This window comes from Desmodus rotundus, chromosome 7, assembly GCF_022682495.2.
Source record: "Desmodus rotundus isolate HL8 chromosome 7, HLdesRot8A.1, whole genome shotgun sequence".
Taxonomy (NCBI): Eukaryota; Metazoa; Chordata; class Mammalia; order Chiroptera; family Phyllostomidae; genus Desmodus; species Desmodus rotundus.
This window is the reverse complement of record NC_071393.1, coordinates 37,399,186-37,424,729: the sequence shown is the minus strand read 5'-3', so window position 1 is coordinate 37,424,729 and position 25,544 is coordinate 37,399,186. Positions and strand designations below refer to the sequence as shown.

The 25,544-nt window shown below is 34.6% G+C and overlaps 1 protein-coding gene across 14 annotated transcripts in view; it reads right to left on the bottom strand.

The window, feature by feature from the left end:
* Positions 1-25,544, bottom strand: part of MYO9A (myosin IXA) — a 277,361-nt gene that overhangs the window by 189,765 nt on the left and 62,052 nt on the right. For 9 of the 14 annotated variants that reach the window (XM_045192856.3, XM_053928672.2, XM_053928668.2 and 6 more), the window contains 5 exons: positions 19,856-19,950; positions 18,719-18,781; positions 9,747-9,846; positions 8,191-8,247; positions 2,624-2,724 (listed from right to left, as the gene is read on the bottom strand). In XM_045192856.3, coding sequence (XP_045048791.2) covers positions 2,624-2,724; positions 8,191-8,247; positions 9,747-9,846; positions 18,719-18,781; positions 19,856-19,950 — 416 coding nt within the window. The remainder of the gene's footprint in view (positions 1-2,623; positions 2,725-8,190; positions 8,248-9,746; positions 9,847-18,718; positions 18,782-19,855; positions 19,951-25,544) is intronic. The other 5 variants (XM_053928663.2, XM_053928665.2, XM_053928671.2 and 2 more) reach the window with 3 other exon arrangements.

The following is a 25,544-nucleotide window of genomic DNA, read 5'->3' as shown; positions in this document are numbered from 1 at the left end:
TCTTCCTTTAAAAAGCCCGTCCTAAATCCCTTATCTTTTCCTTCCCTTCTCACACAGCATTAACTTCTACTCCTTGTCTCCACTGTGTCAGTCCTTACTCACTAGCCCATTCTGACACCTGAAATGTCTCACAGAGGGTACCAAGGACTTCCATGTAACTAAGAACAGCATATTAAAACTCTATCTAAAAGCCATTCCTGGAAATCCATATACACACATATCTTTGTGCCTTGACTAGTTTATTTCCTCAGGATAAATTTATTCCATTTGTGAAATTGTAACTCTATGTTTTCCTAAAATTAGGAAGTATTCTAAATAAAACAAAGATACTGATTTAGAGACCTAATAGTTATACTTTCAGAGGTCCTGAATCAACATCTTAATTCAAAGGTCTAATTTCTCAAATAATTAAAAAATTTTATGGTGATTCAAACAAAATACAAGTCAATTATAAAGGAATAAATCATAAAATTGGTCTAGGTTAAATTAAAAATGAAACAGTGTCAACTTAAACATTATAAAAACTAATGGAAGCCAAATAACATAAAAACACTAATTCCTGAGCCATTTTTTAAAAAACTATTTTTAGCCCCCAGCGGGTGTTTCAGTTGGCTGTCATCCCACACACCAAAAGGCTAGGAACTTGACCCCGGCCAGGGCGCACAGGGAAGGTAACTGATCAATGCTTCTCGTATTGATGTGTGCATGTGTCTCTCCCTCTCTGCCTCTCCCTCCCCACCCTCCCTTCCTCTCTCTCTAAAAATCAACTAACATATCCTTGGCTGAGGATTTAAAAAAACTATATTTAGCAGTAGTTTCTATGGTTGCTAATTACACTGAGAATTCTGGGTTCAAAAATCAGCACATTAATGTTTTCTCACACACAAATACGTAATGGACAGACTCCAGCAATAAAAAATATATAAGAAAATCAATATACTATATATAATTCAATATAAAAAGATTAATAAATATAAATAATAATCCCTGTTCTCAAAAAGCTTATAATCTTGAATTAGGAAATAACAATAAATAACCATACTATGAGACAGGATATCTTAAAATACAGAAGGCAGAAACAACATACAGTTAAAGAAAATTTCATTAAAAACGTAGTACATGAACATATTCTAAAGCAACCAGATTTCGATTCAAATGCCAAATTTTAGGCTGCCTGCAAAGTGGTATTAAGAGGAATTTGGGGATGGATCTGAGTGCAATAGAAAAGAATGTTGTGATTTACTAGCAGATACAATCACGGTCACAACAGAGGAGAAGAGCAGTGCCGACGATATGCCCTCTACCCAAAAAATAAAAAGTATTTGAATGAATGAAAAAGAGATGAAGATCATTCCTTCATGGAATGTATAAAATAGTGAGTGTTCAGAATACAACATAATGTTTTAGAGAACACTATCAGTCTAGTTAAAATGCAAAATTTGTTAGGAAGTATCTAAAGATAATATCTGAGCCATAGAGAAAGATCACACTAAATGTCAGGCTACTAAGAACAGAATTTTCAGTGGTTTCCAATGTTAGACACTGTCACATCAAAGTGCAAAAGACATCCCTTAGTGTCTGAGAAGTAGATATTGTATCTCTCCCTTATGTTATCTTAAAAAAAGGAAATAAGCTTCACTATTTTTTAGTTTATAGATTGACACCTCAGTTCACATGTCAGCCAGGTATCGAATGAGGTAAATGCGGTATCCTGAGAGGAGAGTATTAAGTAATATAGCATGGAGTAATTGACAGGGTACTCTCATTTATTCAGTAACTTTCAAGGGAATTGAAGTTTAGGCCCCATTAGTGGGTTTGCATATTTACATATTATTTATTTTTATTTTTTATAAAAACAATTCTGGCAAATTATCTGCTAACTGAAGATCCATTCCAATAATGTAATCACAAACACAAAAAATGGTAAAGCTGATATTTTTCTGCTCCTACTATGAGATTAAAAGTTAACAATATAGACTGATTTAACATATTTATCTATACTAATTCCCTCCTCAAAAAATAGTTTTAAGTTTTACAATTTTTTCCTGAGGAGAATCAAGGTTATTTGTATCTTTAATCTTAAATACGTTGTTTTATTTTAAATATAATTTACTTCATCTTTATTTCAACCTTTTTACATTACTCTTTTGTTTACATTTAGTACAGTTAACAAAACATGGTTAATACAATAGTAAAGACATATAGTTACAGAGGAAATATAAGAAATTATGTTTTACTGATAGTTGTACGTGCTTTCCTAACATTATACATCAACGATCCAGAAAACAAGGTGAATAACAGGTGTTTAAGATCCATGAAGAGGCTTTATAGGCACCAGAAACCCTCATAATTATATGCAAAGGTTTGTGAAAGTAAATTTTACAGAAAGAAGAGCTCCTGCTTCCAACTGAATCTCAAAGTATCTCAAGGAATTTATGACAAAAAAAGCAATTCGAAACAAATCTGTTAGAAAAATAAATTTTCTAAGCCATGCCTGAGATGGAAGAGGCACTAAATCAGGAATATAATAAAACTGTTTCAAAGAACCAACAGAGGAGTTTTTGAAACACACATCATAACTTGTTTCCTAATGAGGGTATAAAAACAAAATGAATAAACTCACTGTCTTCGTGTCTTGGGAAGAAATCCTACCATCTCCATGGCCAGTTGTAAGCGTTCAAAGTCGTGCCTCAAATCTTCGCCCTCCGTGGTGAAGCAATCCTGCTTATTTTTTTAAAGAAAGAGGGGGAAATCAAGATTACTGATTGAAAACTAACATGAGCCACTTAGAAATCAAGTAATTTTAGATAAGTATATTATGTATAAAAATTAGAGCTAGTGAAATATTTAGACATAGTCAAATTCACATTAGACTTATCTTATGCAAACTAAATACATACTTACCAAATTACCATTGAGTTACCTTGCTTCTCCATTTTACAATCTCCAAGGCAAAAACTTCAAAAGTAACTTATGATACCAATTTTGATTTTGAGAGATTCTGAAGAGTTTTAGAGACCCAAAGCATTCAAGAGAGCCCAACTGAACAAACAAGTGCTATTTATTCAACAAATATTTAATAAATGCTTACACACATGCAAGGCACTAGACTGGATTCTGGGACAGACAAAATAAATTTTAGAATAGGCAGTAATTTAGTTGAAAAGTGAAGCAAAGATTTATATGATGCCAAAATGCTGTAATATCAATATTAGATATAATATAAATAGCTCCAAATAAAATAATATTAACATGATAATCAGCAAAAAAGATGCACTACCAGATTTAAAGATACCATTTTATTAGCGAGAATTTTGTTTTTATTTATTTTTTTAATCCTTACATGTGGATAATTATTGATTTTACAGAGAGAAGGAAGGGAAAGATAGAGAAATATCAATTGCTTGCCTCTCGTATATGCCCCAACCAGGGTCTGAACCCACAACCTAGGCATGTGCCCTGACCAAGAATCAAACCCGCAACCTTTAGGTTTGGAGGATGATACTCAAATAAACTAAGCCACACAGGCCAGGGCAAATATTACTTTTTTGGAGTAACCCTTCTGTTTCAGTTTCCAAAAGAAGTCAAACATTAACACTGTTCACTTAAGTCTTTAAATCCCTTCACTGTATGTTCTCAGAGTCCATTACACTTGCATTGTTAAAAGCCTCCTCACTCATATTTACTTTTGTAATGCCTGTCATCCTATGAAATGCTGTATCAAACACTCGGAAAACAAATGAACTGTTATCTGCTATGTTCACTGCATATCTCTAGTATCAAATTAGGGCCAAGAAAAAAGTAGGTAATTATTGAAATAAATGTGTAACCATTGAATTATTGAATAAGAACTGAACAAAATATTCCTTTTTGAGAAATAAAGTGTTTATTTATTGTTTTTAAAGTATCAAGCATTGAGTTCCCTCCATAACTCCAAATTATCACACTTCTGGGCAAGATGGCAGCAGCATAGGTAAACACAGTACCCACCTCCTCACACAACTGCGTCAAAATTACAATCGCCTTCTCCCAAAAGCACATCAAAATTACGACTAAACTACAGAACCGCCAGCATTCAGAACTACCTGGAATCTGGCGGAATGGAAGTCCTACAACCAGGGAATTAAAGAAGCCACATCAAGATTGGTAGGAGTGGCAGAGACACAGAATGCGCTGCTCCCCCACCCACGAGTGGGGGTTAAAAATCAGAAGTATCTCAGCTGTGGAGATCCTCCCTGAGGAGTGAGAGGTCCCAGGCCCATACTTGCCTCCTATCCCAGGGTTCCAGTGCCAGGAAGAGAAGTCCTTATTACTTCTGGCTGTAAAAACCAGCGGGGATTGAGGCTGAGGGAAACAGAGGGCTTCTGGCGTCCCAGGCAGTTCCTCTTAAAGGGCCTGTGAACAGACTTACTCAGACACACTGGCTCCAACACTGGGGCAGCAGCTTGAAAGGCACCAGAGGCACAAGGGGAGGAACTAAAGTGTCTGGCATCAGAAGTGAGGGAGCTGAAGCATTTATATGCCCATCTCCCATCAATCACTAGTTCAAGACTTCTTGTTGGGGGGGGGGGAGGGATGTTAACTCCTAGGCCTGCAGAGCACAAAGGTCAGGGTTCGGGGAAAAGCCTTCAGGTACCAAGATGTAAATACTGACTGCTGCAGGTCATAGAGAGACCAGTGATCTGGTAGGTTCAAACAACAAGGCAGGGAACTAAACCACAACTGTCAAAACCCTTTCAACTGGAAGAAGACAGATGATTCCTCTTATCCAGCTCAGCTCAAGCTCTAGTCTTACTTGATAACATGCCACAGCACACCCCCCATAAACACAGCAAATTGTTCTTTCATGCTATCGGCCTTTTTTCCCTTTGTATGGGATGATCACAACCCTTTCTCACTTAGGAGTGCCCACAATAAACATGGCATGTAGTAGGCATTTAATACGGGTGTGAGGGAGAGAAAGTGAAGTGTATAGTCAAATTAAGACATTTTTTAATGCTGTTAATATTTTTTAGAATGGATTTGGAAAATCATATTTTTATACCTACCAGTTAATAATGCAGAACATAAATCAGACTATCTAACTGTGAGAGTTAGTAAAGATACTGGAACATACCCTGACTCGAATCCCAATTACAGTATTAACTTCCTTCACCACCATGGGGGAAGTCACTTAAATTTTCAGTTACCATTGCTACTTAGGTGAAAGGTAATCTTACTAACTACAACCAAGGATTTTATAATGATCAAATATAATATGGATGCTAATGTGGTTTTTATTTATTTTACTTTTAAAATTTTTTATTTACTGAGTTTAGAGAGAGAGGGGAAGGAGAGGGAGAGAGAGAGGGAAAGAAAGACAGCAATTTGTTATTCTACTTATTTATGCATTCATTGGTTAATTTTTGTATGTGCTCTGCCTGGGTAGCAAACCCACAACCCTGGCGTATTGGGACAACACTCTAACCCACTGAGCTACCTGGAAGAGACTGGCACAGGGTGAGGAGTAAAGCCAGAAAGGAAACCTGAGGGAATGACCACAAACTTACAAACTGCCAGACAGGGAATGGCAGTAGGAGTCTTTACGCTGTAGAAACACTTAAAATGCAAATACTACAGACTCAGGAGATTCCACCCAGGTTGCATAAGCATCTACCTACACTGCAGTAGGTCTTCCTCATGGAGAAATAGGCTGCTGGGTATTATAAAGACGTCTGAATTCCTATAAAGGTAGTAATGACCAGATGTGAGCTTATTCTCAATGGACAGTAAGTTCTAATTCCTCTGCAGCATGGTGATCATGAAAGTATCCTGAGATATATTATGACAATTCTCATTAAAACTCTGCCTGAGAGCTGGACCCTAAATCATTCAAAGATTGGTTCAAAATAATGTTTTTTAAAAATGAGGTGACACTAACACTTTGCATTGAAGTTATTCAAAACCAGCTCTAAGGTAAAATTATTTGAATAGATGATTACCATTTAAAGAAGAGAAATTGACATTTACCGAATGTCTGCCACATATGGGAGTCACTATGAGAGTCACCTGACATACATAATCTCACTAAATCCTCAAAACGCAAAAAAGACAATTATGGGTATGTATATATACTCATATATACATTTGTACAGGAGAAAACAGACTCAGAGGTTAAATAACTCACCTAAATGACATGGATGGCCAAACCAAAATCTATCCAATTCTAAATCCTCTGCTCTATCCCATGTATCACTAGTTGCTTGAGCTTATTTAATAGGATAATCCTTAAAGGAATTAAATCACCATCTAATGGGTAACACCAGGACCCCTGTTAAAAGCAATTCTCTCACTGGTTTCCCTTGGGATCATTTATACAACTGCATAGTGTCTGGTAAGTAATATGGCACAAGTGTGTGAGCAGTCCTTAACATCCTCTCTTTCTATAATGCTAGTCACGTAAGTTCCAATAACTCAGACGGAAGCAAGTTCAGTTTGCCACAAAATATACTCCAAGGAGGAGCTACAAGGAAAAAAAATTAAAAGATCCTCAGACTGACTGACTGCTTTCATTAATTAACTTGTTGCTGGGGGGGGGGGGGGGAGGGAAGCAACAGAAATTATACTTAAAATTCAAACTATAATAGACTTGAAAAGACAATAAGCAGGAGGGTGGTGATGAAAGTGATGTTAAAGGAGCAAAAGAATACAGCTACAAAAGTCCTTCCAAAAGAAAAAAATGGATAAAGATGATTCTCATGGAGGCAGTAATGGTAAAAACATTTATTGAGCACTTACTAAGTATGCACTCTATCAAGCTGCTTAGATGCTCTAATTTAATACTTACAAAATTTCACAATAAAGACCATTATTAACCCCTTAAATGGATGATAGAGACAAAAGAATTAAGTGACCTGCTCATGTTCTCAAAACTAGTAATTGGATGAGCAAGTGTACAAGCCAAGTCTATCTACTTCGGAGCCTAAATTCTTAAGCATTACTTACAGTGTCTAAGGAAAAGCAGATTGGTTCACAATTTCACTATAAGCTCTGTACAAGCAATAAAGTCCTATACTGGCCATGAGTTTCCGGGCGTCCTACCTACTTCCCAATGAGGCACACTTACTCGGTATAATACGTGAAAGATGAAAGCCTCTCAACAGTGGCAAAACAGCGTAAAATTTTTCTACTAAAATTTATCAGAATCTATAAATTTAAATGTCTGAAATTTTATTTTCCAAAACATTAAATCAAAAACCATAAATTACTTGTTTTATTATAAAACGGTAATACAATTAAACTGAGGGGAAAAAATTAATGTCCATAATTAATGATCAACTCTGAAAGGGGCTAGTTTTTTAATTAGTGGCGTTTTTTATCACATGCAGTAAGAATTAAAGTCATGGTTATTTCACACAAGAACTAGGACATTTTAGGATTTCGGAAGGAATGGTTAATAAATTAGTAGTTCATCAGTTAATAGATACAGATTGGTGTGTATTTTCAGACCTTTACATCTGATCTGACTGCAAACTAAAGGGAAGAAAAAAGATTTTTTTGTGCTTTTTATGATTATATACTTGTCCTTCTAAAGATATAACAAATAAAGCTAAATTTACCCATCATTTTATATCATATATGCCCTTAATCACTCAATTTAAAACATAAAATAATATATAGTGTAAATATAGTCTCTTGCTGTTAAAAAAGCCAGAAAAATTATACGCATTCATTATGTAAAAAGACTGTTAACTGACACATAAAACAGGAAGGATGTAACTCTTAAAAATAAACACTACTACTACTCATGTGAGTAATGAAAGCACTGAAAAATAATTTAAAAAAATAAACGTCAAGGAAAAAAACCTCTGTAGCTCATAAGGATCTGCATCAATGCTGATATCAGGAACGCAATCAGTTTATTATTTGAATAATAAATAAATAAAATAAAATTCATTATTCAAAATAAATAATGAATATAGACTAAATGTTAGCAAGGAAAAAAATCCCAAAAATTAAATTATCTGTTTTTTAATCAACAACTATACACTCATGCACACAAATCAATTAAAAGAAATTAAACACAGATTTATCTTCCTTCCTAGATTGTTTGTATGTCAGCTGATTTTCTTTCTAAGTCAAAATAGATGCACATGTGCAAGGTAAGTGTCCTGTAACAGGAACACGCGGTTTTTAGGTACTTGTACTGACCGGCTCAGAGTCATAGCAATAATCATCCCAGCTCTGTCTGAGAGGTTTCTTTGTCATCTGAAAGTAAGGCAGATGAGTTAGGTAGAAATAATGGTTACCACACTTCTCTAATCATGTCTTCGAGTGTTCAGGTGTCATTGCTGCTGTCCAAAGAAAGTTATTTTGTACAGCAACATAAAACAAGAAACAACTAGGTCAACATTCCAAATCTGGGAGATCATATATTATTTTAACCAATCCATACTTCCTATTGTCCAGTGACTCTAAGATTCTTATTAACTACTGAGTCACATGTTATGAATACTGACCTTACAACAAAAATATGTAAGGCACGGCCACTGATTACAAAAAGATCTGGAAGAACAGTAAATTCTGAAATTCTGCATTACTAATAACCATCAGCTCATTTATAGGCAATGCCTACTTTTTAAAAAGAAAATATTTAATCACCCAAATATAATGCAAATAGTTTAAACAGGGGAGGGGAAAAACTCAAAAACCACATCAACCTTTTTGTTAAAAAATCTACTTAAATCTATATAGTACAAATGCCTAGTATTATGTCAAGAAGTGATATTTTGAATAATTTTGAAATTATCAATATATTAATACAAAGTTATTTTGTTTCTATAAATATGTCACTTCATATGTCAGTTATACAGCATGCTGTATACCTTCGGAAAAGTCTAAGATGTGACTTTCATAACCCTAAAACACTACAATATTTGAGCCATTACCAAATGTCAATTTGCTTATAAAAACTCTTAAGGATTTTTTTTTTAAATTACCAGAAAGGGCTGTCTTTCCATACATATTACATCTTGCTTCAAAAATTAAAATAAGAAAGACAATTTGTTTTTTAAACAAGGTACTGTCATACCAACTCCATTAATATTGGTCCTAGAAGTTTTGCTAATATGAAGAATAATAAACTTAGGGAAACCAATGTAATGAAAAATTGTGATAATTACTACTTATAATAGAAATTTAGGAGTATCACATGAGTTTCAAGGGAAGATACAAAATTTTCTAAGCCATTTCCTTTGATGCATTTCATATTGTGTTTTAATAGGATTGTTCCCAAATTATAAAAATAATACTCTCAGTACCACACTATCATGCAAAGAGGTAATATGTATTAGATTTTAAAACATGCAAATACAGGTTCAAGTAATCCCTTGCGAGGGGCAAGCATTAAGTATTAGTAACATCTGACATGCATGGTCTGTAAAAGGTAAATCGCTTTGGTGAGCATAAATTATTTTTCTAACATGGATATACCTATAAACAGTTTGTTATTCTCTTTAAGAGTCTCACAAATAAGCAAAAGGCACATATATAATCCTTTAAAACACACGAGAGTAATAATAATTTTTAAATTTGAGAAGTGCATCACACAAATGTTTAAATTGCATGTTGGGAAATGCTAGTTAATATCCATGACCACATTTGGAAAACCAAGTACCAAAAAAAAAAAAAAGACAAAAAAAAACTGTTATCAAGATCTACAGTTTAATAATGCCCTACGTTTGAAAATGTTTTTCATTAACACTTACCTGATTAAGGTAATGATATTCTTCTGGTTGTTTAAGATGGAATGCTAATCTCTCTTCTTCACTTGCTCCTGCCAGAAGGTAATAGAATACATGATAGTTCCTGTTGGAAACAAAGGAGTATGGCTTTATAATTAGCATGATCTATGATTATCAGTTAACTGGAAAAAAAAGAAAATATAAATTACTAAAATGTTTCAGCCTTGCTTCATTTTTTAATACAAAGGTGATAAACTCAATATTTAAGTACTATAAAATAAAATGTTTTGAATGCTGAATTCAAAACAGAGGAATCAAGGCAGCAATACAGCAAAGTTAGAACCTCTGAAAATTCTTTCTCCCATAAAACCAATGAAAACAGTAGCAAATTTGTGGCCCTGGCCTGGCAGCTCAGTTGGTTGGAGCGTCATCCCCATATGCCACGATTGCAGGTTCTATTCTCAGTCAGGGCACATAAAGAATCAACCAATGAATGCACAACTAAGTGGAAGAACAAATCGATGTTTCTTCTCACTCCTTCTTTCTCAAAAATCAATCAATAGGAAAAAATTTTTAAAAACACTAGCAAATTTGTCAAAATCAACATTTTAGAACTCTGGAAATTAATTAAAAGTTTACAGCAATGCAGGGTGTGTTTACACACTAAACACAGCTGAATCTCAGCAAAACCTGTAAACTTCGGTCCTTTTAACTTGCCCTATTCCATCTGCTGATTGCCAGATCCATGGCAGCCTTCAAAACAGAGACTTCACAATCCTGGTCAACAGCAGAACCCTGGCAGCCTCCAAAGGGGGCACAACTGGGTTGCAGCTTGTCAGAGCATCATTCCATGAGAAACACCATTATCTGAACTGTCTGGTAGAAGCCATGCTTAAAGCTGTCCTTATTTGACCTGATCCAGAGTAAGTAAGCCCATTGTGAAAATCTTTTCCCCAGAGGCATTTGTAGAAAACAATTACAGGCAATTGTTTAACTTGTCACTGTCTGACACGGTAGATAAATGTTGGGGCAAACAAACAACACTTCAAGGAAAAACTTAAAGGAAAACTCTGAGAACCTCCACGCAGTCTTAGGAAAGCTCCAATATATTCCTGAGTATTCAGATAGCCATATGCACATGTTCAGGGCCAAATCCAGCTCTGCATAGACCAGAAAAGGTAGTAAGCTACTCACTTCTGGTTAACCTGAAAGGTCTGCACAAGCAGTTAGTAAATTTGAAGGAAGAATTATAAAGTGCCTACTTGAGTGTAAAAGGCATGATCCAATACACACACAGAGTCCTTAGTCAAATTTACTATTTTCAAGCATTTAAGGAAGTTTCTGTTTAATCCATTACCTAACCAAGCAGTTATACGAGTACTTCAATGCCCATTCTCGAAAAAGAATACATACCTCACAAAGTTAGCTCAGAAAAGTCAGGAAACAAACAGCAAGAACAAAAATCACCACCACAAATCCTGGGAGAGGGAAAATCTCATCTCCAGAGCTGTCACATGATTATTTAAAATTTCCCATTTTCAAAAAAAAAAAAAAATGTATGACGCGTGCAAAGAAACAAAATATAGCACAAACAAACATAAAAGAAAAAATAATCTATAGTAACTGTCCCTGAGAAAGCCCAGGCATTACTTGTAACACTTTTAATCAACTGTTTTAAATATGCCCAAAGACCTAAAAGAAACTAGGTTTTAAACAACTACAGGAATATGAGAATGATGTCTCATCAAATAGACTATCAATAAATATATAGAGCTTATCAAAAAAGACTTTAAAGTTGGAAATATACTTTAATTATAAATTTTCCTTAAAAAAAAAAGAGGAAGTCAACATCAGATCCAAACATAAAGAAGGAATCAGTGAACTTGAAGTCAATTGAGACTAGTCTAAGAAACATAAAGATAAATGAATAAGGAAAACTGAACACAGTCTCAGAGATCAGTGGGACACCATTAAGTAGACAGCACTTGCATAACGCGGGGCACCAAGATATGGAAAACGAGAGTCCAAAAGAGAAAAGAAAAGGGGTGAAGGAATATTTGAAAAAGTGATCAAAAATTCCTCAAATTTGGTGAACAACCATAATGTAAAAATCAAAAAAAACAAACTCAACAAATTCTGGGAGGTGGAGGTGGGGGGATCAAGGAGAGCCAAACTTGGACCAGTCAAGACTGCTGAAAGTCAAAGACAACATTTTATTTTTTTGGCCCTAACTGGTACGGCTCAGTGGATCGAGCATTGTCCTGCAAAACAAAAGTTCGCTGGTTCAATTCCTGGTCAAGGCACGTGCCTGGGGTGCAGGCAAAGTTCCCGGCTGGGGGTGTACAAGAGCCAACCAAATGGTGTTTCTCTCGAACATTAATGTTTGTCTCCCTTTCTCCCTCCCTCTCTGTCTCTCTAAAAATAAATAAGTAAAATCTTTAAAATTTTTTTGTAATGTTTCAATTACAACTGGCATTCAATATTGTTTCATATTAGTTTCAGGTGTATGGCATAGTGATTAAACATTTACATAATTTAAAAAGTAATTCACCTAGTAAGTCTAGTACCCACCTAGCACCATGCATAGCTATTACAATATTATTAACCATATTCCCTATGACATTATTTTACATTCCCAAGACTATATAATAACTACCTACTTGTACTTCTTAATTCCTTCACCTTTTTCACTCAACCCCACCCTCATCCAGAAACAGTTTGTTCTCTGTATCTAGAAGTCTGTTTCCATTTTTTTGTTCATTTATTTGGTTCTTTAGATTCCACATATAAGTGAAATCATATGGTGTTTGTCTTTCTCTCTCTGACTTATTTCACTAAGCATAATACCCTCTAGGTTCATCCATGTGCTCAATTACAAAAGATAATATTTCATTTTTTATGGCTGAGTAATATTACATTGTATATATGTACCACCTCTTAAGTATCAAATCATCTATTGATGGGCATTTAGGCTGCCTCCACATTTTGGTCATTGTAAACAATGCTGCAATGAACACAAGGGTGAATATATCTTTTCAAATTAGTGTTTTGGATTTCATCAGATAAATACCCAGAAGTGGAATTGCTGAGTCATACAGTGTGTTTATTTTTTTATTTGAAGAATCTCCATACTGTTTTATATAGTAGCTGCACCAATTTGTAATCCCACCAACAACACTTCAGGGTACCCTTTTCTCCACATCTTGGCCAACTCTTATTCTTTGTTGCTTTATTGATATAGCTATTCTGACAAGTGTGAGGTGATACATCATTGTGGTTATAATTTGCATTTCTCTGATGATTAGTGACATTGAGCATCTTTCCAAATGTCTATTAGCCATCTGTAAGTCTTTAGAAAAAATGTCTATTCCAGTCGTCTACCCACTTTTAATCAGATTGTTTTTTGGTGTTCAGTTGCATGAGTTCCTTATATTGTACATTAACCTCTTTTCAGATGTATCACTGGTGAATATCATTTCCCATTCAGTAGGCTGTATTTTCATTTTGTTCATGGTTTCCTTCACTGTGCAAAAATTCTTTAGTTTTATGTAGTCCCATATGTTTATTTTTTGTTTCCTTTGCCCAAGGATACATATTCCCCTCCCCCCCAAAAAAATCAGTAAGAAAAATGTCAGAGTTCACTGTCTATGTTTTCTTCTAGTACTTATATGGTTTTGAGTCTTACATTTAAGTTTTTAATTCATTTCGAGTTTATTCCAACATGTGTTGTAAGAAGGTGATCCAGTTTCATTCTTTTGAATTTCCCTGTCCAGTTTTCCCAACATCATTTATCAAATAGACTGTCTTTACACCACTGCATGTTCTGGACTCCTTTGTGTGGTAATTGACCATATAAGCACGGGTTTATTTTGGTCTCTTTATTCTCTTCCATTGATCTATGTGTTGGCTTTCACAGCAGTACCGTGCTGTTTTAATGACTCTACCATTGTGGTATAGTTTGATATCAGGTAACATACTTTCAACTTCGTTCTTCTTTCTCAAGAGCAGTGTAGCTATCGGGGGACTTTTGTGGTTCCACATAAATGTTAGAATTATCTGCTCTAGTTCTGTGAAAAAATGCCACGGGTATTTTGACAGAGACTGCATTCAATCTATAGAATTCTGTAGGTAGTATACACATTTTAACAATGTTCATTCTCCCTAACCATTTGAATAGTATATGCTTCCATTTATTTGTAATAACGTCATTTTTTTCCTTTAAAGTCTTGTAATTGTCCAAGTACATGTCTTTTACCTCCTCATTTTAATTTTTTCCTAATTTTTTGATGCAATTGTAAATGAGATTATTTTCTTAATTTCTCTGATAGTACATTACAGGTATGTACAGATACAACCAATTTCTGAATATTAATTTTCTATCCTGGTACATTACTAAATTAAATTTATCACTTCTAATTATTTATTAGTAGAGTCTTCAGAGTTCTCTCTATATAGTATCATGTCATCTGGAAATAACTGCAGTTTTACTCCTTCCTTTCCAGTTTGAATGCATTTTTAAATTTTTTTTATACTGGTCTGATTGCTGTGGCAGTATTATGTTTAATAAAAGTGGTGAAAGTGAATGTCCTTGTTTTGTTCCTGATCTTAAGAACCCTTCTAGGTTTTCAAAAGTGAGTATGATATAAGCTATGGGTTTGTCATATATGGCCTTTATAGTGATGAGGTATGTTCCCTCTATTCCTACTTTCCTGAGATTTATTTTTTCATAAATGGGTGCTGGATTTTACCAAATGCTTTTTTTACATCTACTGATATGATCATATGATTTTTATCCTTCATTTATGTGATTTTTGAAATTAACTTATTTAAGATATTAAACCAACCTTGCATGCCAGGAATGAATCCCACTTGTCTATGGTGTATAATCTTTTTAAAGTACTGCTGAATTGTTTGCTAATATTTTGTTGAGAATTTTTGAATCTATGTTCATCAGAGACATTGGCCTATAATTTTCTTATTTTTTGTAACATCACTGAAATCAGGGCAATGCTGGACTCAAACTGAGTTGGGAAGCCTTCCCTCCTCTTGAATTTTTTGGGATCGCTTGCGGAGGACTGCAGTTTATTCTTCTTTGAACGTTTGGTAAAATTCACTTGTGAAGCCATCCAGTCCAAAACTTTTGTTTGTTTGGAATTACTTGATTAGTAGTAACTACTTTGTTTAGATTTTCTGTTTCTTCTTGATTTTGTCTTAGAAAATTGTGTGTCTCTAGAAACATATCTCTGCCTTCAAAATTGTCCAATTAGCATGTAGTTTGTTCACAGTATTTTTTTACAATCCTTTGCAATTCTGTGGTCACTGTCAATTTTCCCCTTTCATTTCTGATTTTATTTGAATCCTCTCTCTTTTTCTCTTGATGAGTTTTGTTAAAGCTTTATCAGTCTTGTTTATCTTGCAAAGAACCAGCTCATGATTTCATTGGTCTTTTATATTGATTTTGAAGACTCTCATCTATTTCCGCTCTAGTCTGTATTATTTCCTTCCTTTGAACATTGTTCTTTTTCCAGTTCCATTAGGTGTAAACTTAGATTGTTTATTTGAGATTTCTTTTTCTTGAGGTAGGCCTGACTGCTATGCATGCATTTCCTCTTAGGACTGCTTTGCTGTGTCCCACAGATTTTGGCTTACTGTATTTTCATTTTCATTTGTCTCAAGGTATCTGTTGATTTCTTCCTCGATCTCAATGAACCCATTCTTTCTTTAGTAGCATGTTATTTAGCTTCCATGTGTTTCTGTGCTTTTCAGTGTTTTTCATGTAACTGATTTTTAGTTTCATACCATTGTGGTTGGAGAATATACTTGATATGATCCAAATCTAAAATATCAACTAAATCCTTCCAGTCTAATGCATCTTTTAAGGCCATGGTTTCTGTGTTGATTTTGTATGGAAGATCTATCTGCTGATGTTAGTGGGGTGTTAACGTCCCATACTATAACTGTATTACTGTGTGTCTCTCCCATTATGTCTGTCAAAACTTGCTTTATATATTTAGGTCCCCTTACATTGGGTGCATAAATGTTTACAAGGGTTGAATCCTTTTGTTGGACTGATCTTTTTATCATTATGTAGTGTCCTTGTCTCATTATAGCCATTGTTTTAAAGTCCATTTTATCAGATATAAGTATTGCTATCCCAGCTTTCTATTTATTTCCATTTGCACGAAATATCTTTTTCCATCCTTTTTCATGCAGTCTGTTTGTATCTTTCAATCTAAATTGGGACTCTTGTAGACAGCATATGTATGGTCTTGCTTTCTTATCCATTCAGCTACTCCATGACTTTTGATTAGAGGATTTAATCCATTTATTTTTAAAGTGACTATTGATAGTTATGCAGTTACTACCTTTTTATTATTCGTGTTTATGTTCTTTTATTACCTTCTTCTTCTTAAAGAAGACCATTTAACTTTTCTTTTAATACTGGCTTAACAGTGGTAAACTCCTTACCTTTTTCACGTCTGGGAAGCTCTTTATCTCTTCAATTTTTTTTTCTCCTTCAATTCTAAATAATAGCCTTATTAGATAGAGTAGTCTTGGTTGTAGGTCCTCTTTATTACTGAATAAACAATTCCGTAATAGTATTGAGATATCTCTCACACACACCCCTTTCAATAATGAACAGAACAACTAAACAGAAGATCAACTAGGAAGAAAAGGACTTGAAAAATACTACATTCCACCTAGACCAAACAAACATCTATAGAATACTCCATCCAAGAACAGCAGTACACATTTTATTAAGCACCCATGGAAAAATCTCCAGAATAGGAAATATTAGACTATAAAACAATAAGTCTCAATAAATTTAAGGAGACTGAAAACATACAAAGTATATTCTCTGACCATCTTAAAAATTAATAACAAAAATTTCCAAAAGTCAGAAATATGTGGAAATTCAACAACACACTCCTAAATAACCAGTGGGTCAAAGAAGAAATCACATAGGAATAGAAAATACATTGAGAGGCATGAAAACAAAAATGCAACATACCAGAACATGAGAAACAGTGTTCAGTGGGACTTTATAGTCATAGTTTCATATCTAAAATCTAAAATCTATAACGTGACCATCTCCTTAAAAAAAAAAAAGCAAACTAAAGCCAAAGCAAGAAGAAGGAAGTAATAAGCGTGAAAGCAGGAAATTGAAAACAGGGAAAAAAAGAGAGAGCAAGAAAAACAAAAATCAGTGGAACCAAGCTTGGTCCTTTAAAAGAGGGAGTAGGTTGCTATGGTCTGAAGGTGTACTCCTCAAATTCCTATGGTGAAATCGTAACTCCAAAAAGTGATGGATTAGGAGGTGGAAGTGGGTGGGGCCTTTGGGAGGTTATTAGGTCATAAGGGTGGAGCCCACACAAATGGGATTAGTGCTCTTATAAATGAGATCCCAATGAGTTCCCTATCCCCTTCTACCACATGAGGGCCAGGAAGGGGGTTCTCACCAGAATGCAACCATGCTGGCACCTTGATCTTAGACTTCCCAGTCTCCAAACTGTGAGAAATAAATTTCTGTTGTTTCTAAGCTACACAGTCTGTGCTACTTTGTTATATCAGCCTGAATGAGGTAAGACAGGAATGAAAGTGGGGACATTACTAACAACCTTATGGAAATAAAAAATTGTTATAAGTGAATACTATGAACAATATTTTTGCCAAAAATTAGATAATCTAGATGAAATTCCTAGAAAGATATAAATTACCAAAATCTGACAAAGTAGAAAACTGAAAATCTATAGACACTAGTAATCAAAACTTCCCACAAATAAAAACCCAGAACCAGATAGCTTTACTGGTAAATTCTACCAAACAAGAAAAATTAATCCAATCCTTCACAAACTCTTCCCATATTATTCTATAAACCAGTAGTATCCTTATATCGAAACCAGAAAAAGATATCAAAAGTATTTTTAAAATCTTATAGCAATATCCTTTATGAATATAGACACAAAAAATCATCAACAAAACATTACCAAGCCAAATCTGGCAACACATAATAAGGATTATACATACAACTGCAAATCAAGTCCAGTAAAATAACAGAGAATCAGTTTATAAGCTCTGGATCTCCACCTACCATTGATTCTTCAAAACTCAGGAAACCAGGCTTATATCCCTACCACTCCCATTAAAATGTGTTAGAAAAAGTTCCTAATAGCCTTCCATTAGCAGTACCTGTTAGCTCTGCAAGTGTTTATGAAGCTATTCTCTTCCTGAAACTCTCTTCCCTTTATTTTGAAACACCTCTATTTCAGATTTTCTCATGTGCTAGCCACAAAATAAGTGACAGAAAACTCTGAGTTATAGTCCTAACCTTGCAGATAATTCATTATGATAATATTGGCTATTAATTACTGAACTTTTGTTATATATAACATCTTATAAATGTTATTTCATTCAATCCTCTAAATGACTCTAAGATAGTTTTCTATCTATAAAATGAAAACAAGTATCTAAGAAGCAGAGAAGTTAACTAGATGCCAAAGGCATATCTAGTATTTGAATGTGTAGGTCTATTTAACTTCAGACCCTGGCTCTTAATTTTGTCTCATTGTTACACCAAGCAAATCATTTATATACCCAATATTTGGTTCCTTCATCACTGAAGTCCCATATACCTCAAATATTATAATGAAATTAACAGCTTTATTAAAAACTTTTCTCAAGTTAGAGAAAGAACATTAAGACATGGAAAATGGTCAAAAGGCACAATCCTACCAACAGAACTAAGATACCACTGTTTTCCTGTTCTGACAGTTTGTGTGAATTTAGAAAGGGCAACAGTTCTATATACCCATTAAAAAATCTAGCAGCCTCAGAAAAACTGCAATGTTCTGCCCACGAAAGAAAGAGTAAATCACACGTAAAGCTGTGCATGGTGTACACTGAATTAAAGGTCATGATATACAAAGATCCTAAAAGTCAATCTGCATTATACAAATGTTATTAACTTGATCTAATTATACAAGTAAAGTATGTACCGTTCATTATGCTCTTGATAAACAAGTCTAGACTTCTCCAGTAGATATTTTTCAACATAGGCACTAGAAGAAAAATAAAATTGGGTAATATAATTAATGTAAGGTAGACAAATATTTTTTCAAAGATGAAAAAGTATAAAGAAGGCTATCCAGATCATTTCAGTGTATTTACCAGTATTTCGTTATGGACACTGTTATGGTGTTATCCGTGTTAGATTCCTGAACTCATAAATCTTTCTTTTTATTATGGTTTTTTTCCTGCTTTCAATAAAACAAATAAACTCAGAAGTTCAAAACACAGCACACAAGAACTTCCCATGACATAGACTTTACTTTCTTTCCAGGCTCATATATACCACACTGTACACTCTTTCAAATAACATACTTTGGCCAGATTACTTAATAGGGCTCAAAGATACACTTTCTTTACATATTCAGGCTATTGCTACATCCTGGAATCGAAATATTTACTATTTCCTGATTTATTCAGTAAGTATTCATTAATTGTGCACTGTGCTAAGCATTATTCAGATATGGAAATAAGTGATACATTACCTGTTTTCAAGATTACAAGCTAGTGGAGGAAATAAGTAAACTAGTAGCTATCATACTGAGTTGACTGGGTTTATTACAGAGTGATTAAAATACAATTATTATGTGAACCTGGAGAGAGACTTAAGATTCGATCCAAGAAGGGAAAAAGATGTAAAGAAGAATTCCCATAGAGGATGAATGGTAATTTTGTGTAACAAAATTAAATTTCTTCAGTATAATAATAGTACTATGTAGGTAAATGTGGTTGCTTTAGGAAACACGATAATAACAGGGTCAAGTTATATGCCCAACTTACTGAAGAACAATTTTTAAGAAGAGATGTATGCATAGTAAAGAAACAAAGCAAACGCAGCAAATTGTTAACAATAATCTAAGTTAAAGGTAAATGTTATGTTATTCTTAGAATTTTTATCACATTTAAACTTTTCCAAAAAAAAAAAAAAAAAACAGTTGAAAAGAAAAAATCTAATGCAGACACCAATGTCACTATTCTCATTAAAGAGCAAATGAACAATCTATGGATTATAAAGGGGCAATAATAAAAATATAAAACATGTTCCAAAGCCTGACATTGCTACTTACCCAAGTACAGTGCCTGTTTCTTGGTAATTTACTTGAATAAACTTGCCAAAACGACTTGAATTGTTATTATGAGCTGTCTTTGCATTTCCAAAAGCCTGTCAAAATAAATAGTTATCATTAATTTCATATTCAAAAAATGGAAAGTCCTGCTTAGGTCAGCTCAGAGATAGCATAAAAACAATTTGCTTAATACTTTCAGACTCACCATAGTTTAAGTAAAAGAAAGCAACTAATAATTGAAATAAAACCAAGTAAGCAGCATTTTATACTATTCAGTAATATAAAACTTAATTTTAAAAATTTAATGTTTTTTAAAATTTAGATTTAAACTTCACATTCTAGTGCTGGAAAATTTTCTTAATATATTTACATATGTATTTTTTAAATCTTACTAAACTGGAAGAAAAAAGAGCTAGGTAAATATAATTACATCAAAATAATTATAATTTTACAATAGTACCAATGAAATGAAGTTTCATTACATAAGGTACTAGAGTTTATGATACTTACTTAAAACTAAACTACAGTACTATTTTTAAAAGAATAAAAACACGTAAACTTCCTAAATTATTACCTGAAGTATACACCATGCAATGAAACATTACCCAGCAATCAACATGAACTACTGGTACAGACATCAACATTGGTAAGTAGGAAACATTATGCCACAGAAAGAAACCAGGCGCAAGAGCACATATTGTGATATAAAATTCTAGAAATGGCAAAACAAGAATAACAGGAAGCAGATCAGAGGTTGATGGGGAATGTAGGTGGGGTTGAAAAATGTCTACAAATGGGCACACAAGGGGTAATAAATATGGAATAGCTTGTATAAATGTGGTTACATGGGTATTTATCACATTTATTGAAACTTTAATGAACAGTACATTTTAAGCTGGCCTGTGTGGCTCAGCTGGTTGGAGCATCATCCCATAAACCGGAAGGTCACATGTGTGACTCCCAGACAGGGAGCATACCTAGGTTGCAGTTCGGTCCCTGGTTGGGGCATGTACAAGAGTCAACCAATTGATGTTTCTGTCTAGCATGGATGTTTCTCTCTCTCTCTCTCTGCCCCTCCCTTCCCTTCTCTCTAAACCTCAATAAGCATGTCCTGAGGTGAAAATATATAATGAACTGTACATTTTAAATTGCTATATTTTAAGTTATACCTCAGTAAAATTAATTAAAGTTGAAATTCAGAAGAAAAATCACCATTGAACTCACATATTTAACTACTTGATTCTCTAAGATATACTGCTATATGAGAGAAGCCAGTCTCAAAACTTTACATATTGTATGATTCCATTTATATGACATTTTGAAAAACAAAAATCAACAGCAAGGGAGAAAAGACAAGTACTTCCCATAAATAATGGAAATATACAGGAGGGCAGAAGGTATAAAGACAAGGAATACGGTGAGGGAGTGTCATGGGGTAGTGAACCTATTCTGTATCCAAACTGTATATAAATGTTTATTTAAATTAATGTTTTAAAATTCACAGAATTTTTCTGTAAGGTTATTTCTTTTAATATCTATTTTAAAAAGTATATCATTAGTAAATGAAGGCCAAAAAAATTACAATTTCAGATATACAAACCTGAAAATGTCATCTTAAGTCAACCCATTCTAAAGGAAACATTAAAGAAAGTCCCTTCATGTAGAGGAAAATGATATATTCAAGTACTTATCATTGTAGGGAATGGAGAACAGCAGACATGGCAGCCACATGAGTAAATCTATAAAATATTTTTCATTACTTCAATCTCTGAAAAAGATCATTGAGAGTGAGGGCGGAGAAAATGATACAGATCTCTGAAAATCCTTTCCCACTCATAAAAGAAATAAGACTAACAAAAACTGTCAAAATCAACTGTTTTATGACTCTGGAAATTAACCAAAGGCTTAGAATAATCCTTTGTAGGGAGAGGAACATTTAATCATGGAAAATAACTGAATCTTGATAAGAAAAACAGGCATTGTGGCATTTTAACTTAACCCAATTACCATCTCCTTCTTCCTAGCTCTTCACAGGAGAGAAAAAAAACCCTACGATTATAGTTATTTTAAAAAGCAGCCTTAGTCCTGGCTGGTGTGGCTCAGTGTACTGAGTGCCAGCCTGTGAACCAAAGGGTCGCCAGCTAGATTCCCAGTCAGGGCACATGCCTGGGTTGCAAGCCAGCTTCCCCAGTAGGGGGCACGCAAGAGGCAACCACACATTGATGTTTCTTTCCCTCTTTCTCCCTCCCTTCCCCTCTGTGTGAAAATAAATAAGATCTTTAAAAATCAGCCTCAAAAGCACTGAAAGGATCAGACCAGAGTTAAGCCAATGCCCTGTCCCACAGATCATTGTCATAATTTAATCTATATGGCATTTCCCTAGAAAACCTCACCCAAAGGGCTATATCTAATTGATCTGATCTGGAGACCACTCACTGAGAAAAACCTTTCCCTCATATGTGTTTGTGAAAAACAATCAGAGATAATTGTTTAAACACTGCAACTGTTTAAAGATGGGGCAAAAAATGTAATGACGTCAAAAGAAAAGCTCATGAATAACATGTATAAAAGGGGTTGTGAAAAGATTTGAAATATTACAGAAGATGTAGGTGTGGCTCATACTTAGGACAGTGCGCATGCCCATGAATGTGTGCATGCTCAGAAAGAGTTGGGACCCCTGGTTGTCATTCGCAGTCTATGTAAACAGGAAGAAAAGGTAAGGAAGAGTTGACAACTGCCTGGTTGAGTGGTGAGGGTTACCTCAACAAGTACACAGGACTGTGTAGAAAAGACTGGGAACCTTACTGTTTCAGAACATTCACAGAAATCCCTGTGCAATCATTATCTGACCACTAAGCTGAGTAGAGAATTTGAAAGCCATACACAAAAAAGGATTACAGACTTTGCACAATTATTTTAAAGTACAACCAAACAGCAATAACAAAACAATCACAGCAAACCCTGGAAGAGGGAAAAATCTTATTTCCAGAACTGCCATACTGTATACATAAAAATGCCCAGTTTTCACTTAAAAAAAATTCTAAAATATGCAAAGAAGAAAGTATGGACACAGAAAAAATAAAAAAGCAATAAATAGAAACTGTCCCTGACAAAATGTTGATGTTGGCAGAGACTTTTTATCAGTTATTTTAAATATTTCCAGACAACTAAAGGACAGTATGATAAAGAGACTTTAACAACAGAAATATCAGTAAAGAGGTGGAAATTTAAAAAATCATAAAAATGCTGGTGTACATTAACTTGAATGAAAAATTCCTTAGAGGGGTTTAGTAAAGACATAAGTAGAGGAATCAGCAAACTTGAAGAATGATCAATTGAGATGGTCCCATCTAAGGAACAGGAAATAAATTTAACGGAGCTTCAGAGACCTGCCTGTGGAACCACCCTCAAACATATCAACATATGTATATAATAGGAACAAAAGGAGAGAATAGAGCCAAAAGGGAAGAATAAATATTTCAACAATGAATAGTCAAAAGCTTCACAAATTCCATGAAAAACATTAACCTATACATCCAAGAAACTCGATGAACTCAAATGAACTGAAGAAGATCCGAACCTGGACAAACCACGACCACGCTGCTGAAAGACAAAACCAAATCTCACAAGCAACAAGCAGCAGCACGTGCCATACAGAGGGTCCTCACCAAGAATACACCTAATTTTTCAACAGACCCAGTAAGGGTAAAAGACAGGGGAGCTGTATATTAAAAATCATTGAAAATTAGGCAATTTGAAAGCAAAAGAAAAAGAAGAATCCAATTTTTTAAGAAGGAGTGAAACTAAATTCGTACGTGATATGACCTTATACATAGAAAACATGAATGAATCAAAAATCATTAGATCTAATAAAAAATTCAAAAAAGCTGCAGGATAAAAAAGCAATATACAAAAATATCTATATTCTATATACTAGCAATGAACAAGCAGAAAATTAAATTAAGAAAAAACAGTTCTGTATGTGGTAGCATCAAAAAAACTACAATACTTGGGAATAATTCAATAAAGAGGTGTAATACTTGTACACTAAATACTTTTTAAGGAAATTAAAGAAAACCTACAAAAATGAAAAGACATCCTGTGTTCATGGGCTAGAAGACTTAATATTGTTCACATCTACAGATTTAAGACAATACCTATTAAATTTAAGCTACCATTTTCAAAGACAATAACAAGTCAATTATGAAAATAACATGTAAAGTCAAGGGACTCAAAATGCCCAAAACAATCTTCAGGAAGAAGAAATTTGGAGGATTCATACTTCCTGATTTTAAAAATTACTACAAAACTAAAGTAATAAAAGTGAGGCAGGACTTCCATACGGATAAACGTATCGATCAATGGGTTGAAACTGAGAGTAAGAAATAAACCCTTGTATTAATGATCAGCTGAGTTTTGAACAAGAACACCAAGACAATTCAATATGGACAACTAGTCTTTTCAACATATGAATATCCATCCACCTTTAAAATAATGGAGCTGGACTCCTACCTCATACCATATAAAAAATTAATTCAAAAGAACCCAAGATCTAAATGTCAGCATTAAAAGTATAAAACTTGCCCTGACTGGTGTGGTGCAGTTCGTTGGGGTGGTCAGGTGTAGTCCTGAAAAGAGGAAGGTCTCAGGTTCAATTCCCAGTCAGGGTGCATGCCTGGCTTGCAGGTTCGGACTCCGAACAGGGCACAGACGAGAGGAAACACATCGATGTTTCTCTTTCACATCAATGTTTCTCTCCCTCTCTTTATCCCTCCCTTCCCCTCTCCCTAAAAAACTTAATACAATCTTAATAAATAAATAAATGTATAAAACTTTTAGAGAAAGCATAGCTGTAAAAACCTCATCATCATGGGTTTGGCAATGGTCTCTTTAAAAGAAACCAAAATACAATTAATTCAAGAAAAAATAAATTGTACTTCATCAAATTAAAAAAAATTTTTGTGCTTCAAAAGACACAAAAAAGAAAATAAAAAGACAAAAATGGGCTGTCTGGACTTGTGGTCAAGATGGAGGCGTAGGTAAACATGGCTAGTCCCCACACACAACCACAGCAAAACTTACAACTAGACTACCAAAAAAATATCACCCAAAATCACCAGAAAATTGTATAGAAGTCCAACAACCAAGGAATTAAAGAAGCCACACTCATCCAGACAGGTAGGAGGGGAGGAGACACAGAGAGGCACAGAGATGCAAAGACGCGTGGAGATATGCGGAAACATAGAATGGGCAGTCCCATACCCATGTGCGGTGGATAAAAATCGAGAAAGATACCTTGGGAGGGAGGAATCGCAGCAGCCCACACCACACCACCCTGCCCAGGGTTCCACCACCAGGAACATAAGGCCCCATAACTTCTGGCTATAAAAACAAGTGGGGTCTGTGGCAGCAGAAGAAATAGGAGGATTCTCAGGAGTCTCCACTTAAGGGGACCGCAGTAGACATAGAACTAATGCAGACTCACTCCCGCTGGGCTTCACCACCAGGGACACAGGGCACCAGAGGCATACAGGGAGAAACTGCAGTGTCTGGTGTCAGAGCAAATGTCAGGACACAGCTGCCACCCAGACAAAACTCCAGAGGCCAGGCAGTGGCATTCTGCCCTCTCTGAGCCATCACACAGACCCAGAGCAGCAACTTGGGTTTCCCCACCCTAGCAATTACCTCA